The 7,179-nt window shown below is 34.0% G+C and overlaps 1 protein-coding gene across 1 annotated transcript in view; it reads right to left on the bottom strand.

Annotated features, from left to right (window-relative positions):
* The window catches only part of ATRX (ATRX chromatin remodeler), a 261,625-nt gene that overhangs the window by 167,847 nt on the left and 86,599 nt on the right, over positions 1-7,179 (bottom strand). The window contains exons 10-11 of the mRNA XM_019648172.1: positions 6,040-7,174; positions 1,208-1,280 (exon numbers count right to left, since the gene is read on the bottom strand). Of these exons, the coding sequence (XP_019503717.1) occupies positions 1,208-1,280; positions 6,040-7,174 (1,208 nt within the window). The remainder of the gene's footprint in view (positions 1-1,207; positions 1,281-6,039; positions 7,175-7,179) is intronic.

The raw sequence follows: 7,179 nt of genomic DNA on the forward strand, positions 1-7,179 counted from the left end.
TAAAAACATTCTCCTGTTAGTTGGGAGAATGCTGTGAAACAGAAAAACGTATCAGCATCAGCAAGATATAAAACTGAGCTAGAACAACAGCTGTCCCCACAGCATTTACTAATTCAAAGTTAATTCCTTACAAAATTATGACTCAAAAATTACATGTATATTCTCTTAATACTACAGCTTACTATTGGGAATAAATGGATCGTTAATATAGTGATCTTTAGTAAAACCATCAAGTCTATCATAGATTTTTGGTGACAGAATTAATCAGAGAAAATTTCATCCAACCCTTTCATTTTAGAGATCAGAAAATTCTGGCAAAGACAAGTCACTTGCCCAAGGTCATACAGCTGGTTGTTAGAAAAGTTAGAACTAGAAGTCAGATATTCTTATCACCATTATTCCAAAATTCCATTCACTAAACCACACTTGGTTGAAGATTATGTCTGTGGGGTACACCATAGTCCAGAAAAGGTTTAAAACATATGCAAAAACATACGGTTATATTCTTTAATACCTTTGTTTTTCTTTATTCTTCTTTGCTGAGATACTGGTGTCCCTTTGTACTTTTTCCTTCTCCTTGAGATCCCTTAGTTAAATAAATCTGTAAAGGCTACACTGTTTACATTTAAAGCTATTGTTTAAGTCTTATTGAAGTTATTACTATCATACTGTCTACTTATATTTTCTTTGAAAAATGGTTAAAGTCTGTATCAGTCTGGACACTACATAGATTGATACTAATTTTGAAAGTGGTTTCTTAATCTTAAATACCTTTTTTTCATATTGATCAGGTTTTAATAAAACACCATACTGGATGGCAATTAAAAACAATAATCAACTATTAAGGAGAGATGCTTGTTGTCACCAATTTATTGAGGTACGATTTACTTTCTTCAATAAAATAATCTGTGAAACTTAAAATAATCTCAGAATTATCAGTTTACATGAAAACATAAAATCTACAGTGCTGTATTTATAACACATCCTACGCTAGGTGTGTTCATATTTATATTTACTTCCTCTTAAGGTTTCTGAGATTTAGCCCAAAATTTAATGGCCTTTCAAACTTGAAAGCATACTGAGCGAGTCTTTCCAAGGCAGGTAACTCCTGGTTTTTACAACCAGTTTACGGTTCCATCACCACTCTTTGTACCCATGCCTAGGGATGTGTTATAATGTTTTAAAATCCATCCAGATGGAATCATACCTATTCTCAGGATCATTGTCATCATCGTCATCATCCACTGTGACGGGCACTGATTTAGATAAGGCTTCATCTCCTTGAGGGAAAAAAAAGTACATTTAAAATTACCTTTAAATTGTCTATGTAAGTAAAATCATGTAAAATAAAACTAAAACCCTAAAACTTCAAAAACAACTGTTGGGTTTTACTCTGTACTCTGGGATCTAAAACATGATTTAAAAGAATTTATAAGGAAAGCACCATGGGGATTTTAAGAAGTGCCAGCAGTATCGTGATAAACCAGTTGGATCTTATTTATTTCAAAGTTCCTTCCCAAGGCACAAAGTGTTTTGAAGCTCACCCTTCAGATAACAAGTCTGTATCATTTGCCATATTAGCATAAGTTTCTTGCTGAACTAAGCTTTACAGTGATCTGTTTTAAGTTTACGGTTAACAGATGTACAGGGCCGGCCGAGTGGCTCAGTGGGTTAAGAGCTCGCTCAAGAGTGCAAGCTCTGAGCAACAGGATCGCTAATTCGATTCCCGGCCCAAACTGAGCTGCATCTGAAACTGTCAACAGGTGGCAGGATGGCTCAGCTAATAAAAAAATAAAATAAAATCAGATGTATAATTTATCCTGTATCACTGAATAGAAAACATGCTAGCAATATTTTAGTAATACCAAGTAATTTCAAAATATACTTGAATTTGTATTGTATTCTTGAGTACAATCAGATACATTCAAGTATAGTAAAACATATTTCCTTATAAAAAGCAACGTTTTTATCCTTTGATTAAAAATCCAAAGAAATTAAGATTTGTGCATTTCATTGTATGAAAATTGTACCTCAAAAACAAACTTAAATATTTAATTCTTGTTAAAACTATGTATGCTGAAGTAATTAAGGAAAAGTACACTGCTGTTTACTATTTACTTTGAAATTTACCAAAATTTCAAGAGCATTACTCTGTGAAAAGAGCCAATCTCAAAAGGTTTTATACTTCATGATTCCGTCTCAAAACAGCTGAGATAAAAATCATATCAACAGTTGCTAGGGGTTAAGATTGGTGATAAGCAAGGGGTGTGCATAAGGTGTAGCACAAGGAAAGCTTGTGGTACTGGAACAGTTCAATATCTTGGTTATGGTGGTGGTTTACGAGGTCAGACAATTAAGTTCACAAACTCATCTTAAAGTGCTACATACCTCAATGCTGAATATCACTATGGTTGCCTTTGAAGTACTCCCCCTTGGGAAGCTATGCACTGACACCAGCGCCTAGTCCACCCTAAAAGCCATTTTGGAACTCTTTTTGGAATGGCCATCAGAGCTATTGTATTACCCATGATGTCCTGAAGGTCATAGGTCATCCAACTGTCTTCCTTTCAATATTTCCTTTATCTTTCGGTAAAGAAAGAAGTCACTGGGGGCCAGATCAAGTGAGTAGGGAGAATGTTCCAATAGTTATTTGTTTCCTGGCTAAAAACTCCTTCACAGACAGTGCCCTGTGAGCTGGTGCACTGTTGTGATGCAAGAGCCATAAATTGTCAGTGAAAAGTTCAGGTAGTTTTCATCTAATCTTTTCATGCAGCCTTTTCAGCAGTTCCAAATAGTAAAGTTGGTTAACTGTTTGTCCAGTTGGTATAAATGCATAATGAATAATCCCTCTGATATCAAAAAAGGTTAGCAACATCATTGCAACAACTTCGCGAACTTAATTGTTTGACCTCGTACAAAGCTACACATGATACAACTGCATAGGACTATATTTTTACACACACACACACACACACACACACATGAATGAGTACATGTAAAATTGGAGAAACCTGAATAAATCTTCTGTTTCCTGATTTTAACACTGTACTATAGTTATGCAAGATATTACCATTAGGGGAAACTGAATGAGGGGTATCCACGTTGTCCCTGTACACTTTTTTTGTGTAATTTCCTGTGAATTTATAATTATTTCAAACTATTTAAAAGGGCAAAAATAGTTAGTTACATTGATGGACAGACAGAATATATAGATAGGTGATAATGCAAATACAGTACAATATTAACAGAAGAAACTTTTCTGTATGTTTAAATTTTTTCATAAAAAAATATTTGGGAAAAACGTTGAAGGGAAAAATCCATATAGAATGCAGACAGCTACAGGTTCAGGATAGAAATACACTAAATATTGAAAGGCAAAAATAAATCTTACAATATCTTAGCAAACTCACAATAAATACCTCATTTGAACAGATCTTCAAATGAAATATTACTAGTAATAGTACTGTCATTTTCCCTTACTACACCTTCTAAAATTTGGCCCCATCCTTCAAAATGGAATTCAAATGCTATCTGTTCTTTTAAGTCTTCCTCCAATATTTAGACTAAATGGCTCATTTATCACACAGCTCCGTTTTACTTTTATGTCTTTCGTCTGGTATTCTTTTTTAAAAAAAATGATTTATCGATGTCTACCTTGTTCATTAGACTGCAATCTCCGAGAACCGTGTTATTACTTTTGGTTCCTCATGTCATTCCCTAGCCCCAAGTTCTAAGAAAATGTTGTACCACATAACAGGATACCCAACTATTGCTGAATAAACTATAAAATTATCTAAATTCATGAGAGCAGGGGAAGCTTTTTAAGAGCTCATTTAAAATGTCACCTAAATTAAGCTGTATGTATTACACACATAAATATAGCATGCTTATATATGCATCCAAGCAAATTCTTAAGGAATGCCACTTATCACTGTTACACCCAAGCTTACCTTGATAAACAGTACAGTACTTATTTTCAATAACCTTCATATTGTTTTCTGTTTAAGTATTTCTATTGACAAAGTCCAATTTTTAGATGTGTTAACTCCCTAGCAAATTTTTCTTCTTTTTTTTTCATCTAAAGTAATCAGTCCCAAGAAATATTCAGGGTAAACTAAACCTGAACAAGGCTTGTTCCACCAAATATTTGAGAGACTGGCATCTGATGAAGTGCTGAATTCCCAAGGCTTCTCTGGGTATATACATGAGACAGGGTTCCCATAAGCACACTGGTCCTTCAAACTGAAGTTACGTAAGTCAAAATGGAACACAATGATAGACTAGTGCTGGGTTAAGGAATTACTGGGAAATGTACCCTCTGGGTATTTGCCACAAGTTGCCATCTCTTCTTAAAATCTGATGAATACATATTACTTATTACACTAGATATTAATATTTCCAAACATGAGAGGTATATCATAGATATCCTCATATGTATCAAATCAAATGAGATTAGGGGAAATGAAAATTAGTATTTGACATTAATTAAACATGTTGCTTTCACTAGGGAAGATATTTAATTATGGAAACCAGTATTCCAAAGTTTAAGATTAGTTCACTAGCCTAGAATTTATTAATGAGACTATTCCACATAACTAACTGTAATTCATTATTCTTATATACTCCAATCCTTAATGAAGAGTTTTCTCAACTAACCTGATAACAAAAACATTGATTTGATATCTAAGTAACTATTAGATTGTGTTTTAAATGTAAGTCCACAATCTTTTATACACAATTCTGAAATCCAAAACGCTCTCAAACTGTACAAATTATGTAAAGTGGTGCCAAAGTTAATTTGGCAGCAAAACCTAATCTGAACCGTTTATTCTTCTAAGTGTGAATATTCATGTTTTGCTACAGAAATACTAACGTGTTTGATTATAGGAGTGTTGCCTCAGGCCCTGAAGAAGCTATTTTACAATACATGGTAACTACTTTATATTACCTTTCTGAAAACCAAACAGTTGATAATTCTGAAACACATTAGGCCCAAGAATTTCAGGGATTGGGGACCTGTAGTTACAATAGCATACAGGCAGAGCTCCCTTTAGGCATATGATATATAGCAGAGCATTAAATTGAGTACACCATGTATGTCACACTTAATTTTCAAATCAACTCATTTGATAAGTTCTCCATAACAGGAATTTCACATTGTATTAAAAAGCAAGATTCAAGTTAATTCCACCAAAACCCAATTGGGATAAATGGAAAATCCTAACCTAAGGAATGAAAGGAATTTTTTAAATATTCCGCCTGTGCCACAAACACAGTTTTAAGTAAAAATCTACTTTATAAAAATTTTAAAACAAATTTCAAGTGTCTGTGATTAACTGACAGGTTTTACTGACTTAAGAAAAAAGACAATGAATGACAAGATTACATTCATTATACAACTGATTTTAATAAGAACAGCAATAACAAAAATCATTTTCATAATGTTTTTGGGCGGGGATGGAATATCTTTGACAGGTTGGCCCAAACCCTAATTGTCCTAGTGTTCTATCTCATCAGGGTAGGGTAACCCATCTAGTTTTCTGGATTTCTTTCTTCCTTTATTTTGTTAGTATTGAAGACAAAAACATCTGTTCACGTTATTAGAGAAACAATTGATGAGCATCAGCAGAGTTTCAATGAAGTAAATCTAATTTTTTCAGAGGATTTCATGGAACACAGTTACTCTGTCCAATTTAAAAAGTCATATGCATGATAAAGCAGTTAAAACATTCACACACCATGTTATACCAGTACCAAGCACTCACCTCCATTACATGAATAAATCCCTACTGAACTACTGGCACCAGTCTGATTTTCCTCCATAAACTACTGTTCATTACTTCAGAGAAAAAGCATTAAACATTGGGAAATAAATTTTGTTATTTACCCAACAAATTTGGTACCTGATACAGAATACTAATAATGTTTGAAAAACCTTCCAATGATAGCATAAAAATAAATAGAGAAAGGCTTTGGGGAAATTAATGTAGTTATTCAAAAGAGGATAAGAAAAACTACATTTTATTTATTTTGGCGTACCTGAAGATTGACAAAATCCAGTATGTGAAGACAGCACTAAATTTTCAGTCACAGGCTTAATTTTCTGCTCATCACTGCTCCCCTCGCCTACAGAATTACGATCATCATCTCCTATATCAGAAGAAGATGAGGAAGTAATGTCAGCTTGCTTCCTTTTAGTGCTTGTTCTTAGGGAATTTCTCATTTTCTCCTTGACATTGCCTGCCTTCTTTTTAGCTGAAGTTCTTTGTTTCTTCAGCTTTTTATTATCTTCAGAACTTTCCTCAGCATCTGCTGATGAGTCACCTTGTACTTCCTTGGTATTTCTCTTTGAATTTAAATTTCGTCTTTCCCTCAATTCTATTCTTTTCAGTTTCTTATCAGAAGAATCACGACCATCTGTTTTCATGGAATATTTCTCAGTATCAGATGATGAACAATCTTGTCTCTTCCTTGAACTTTTTTCAGGCAAGTTGCATCTTTTCTTCTCTCTAACAGATGCTACATTCTTACTCCTTTTTTCTTCTGAAGAATCACAACTATCTCTTTTCCCTTGTAACTTCTCTGCATTAGCAAGTAATTCATCCTTCTTTTTAGAAGCTTTATCTTTTATCTTTTTACTTTTCTTTTCCCCATCAGTTGTGCCATTCTTATTTTGTTTTATGCCTTTAGGAAAACGACAAATTTTTTCTCCCTCAGGTAATTTCTCAGTGCCATCAGATGATGATTCATACTGTTGTTCCATCTTGATTACATTTTTCTTCAAATGTGTAGTTTTCTTTTCTTTTCCCTCAGTTCCCTTTTTGCTCTGCTTCTTATCATCTTCAGAGGCGTCATCACTGTGCTCTTTCTTTAATAAGTCAGCAACATCAGATAAGCTACCCTGTACTTTCTCACAAGTTTCAGTTTTCAGATGCTTATTACTCTTTTCTTTAGTTTCAGCAACATTTCTGTCTTCTGGAGAACTAAAATTCTCCTCTTTCCCAGAAGGAGGCTTATCAGCACCATCAGGAGAAACAACTGGCTGCTCCTTCTTATACAGTGTATCACATAGTTCTAAGATGGTCTTGTCTTTATCCACTGTGCCTTCTGCTAAAGAGAAACTGTCTCTCTCTTGCTTCTTTTCAGGATCATCAGCTGACCCTTCTTGTGCAGTCTTCA

Source organism: Hipposideros armiger, unplaced genomic scaffold (assembly GCF_001890085.2).
Source record: "Hipposideros armiger isolate ML-2016 unplaced genomic scaffold, ASM189008v1 scaffold_121, whole genome shotgun sequence".
Lineage (NCBI taxonomy): Eukaryota > Metazoa > Chordata > Mammalia > Chiroptera > Hipposideridae > Hipposideros > Hipposideros armiger.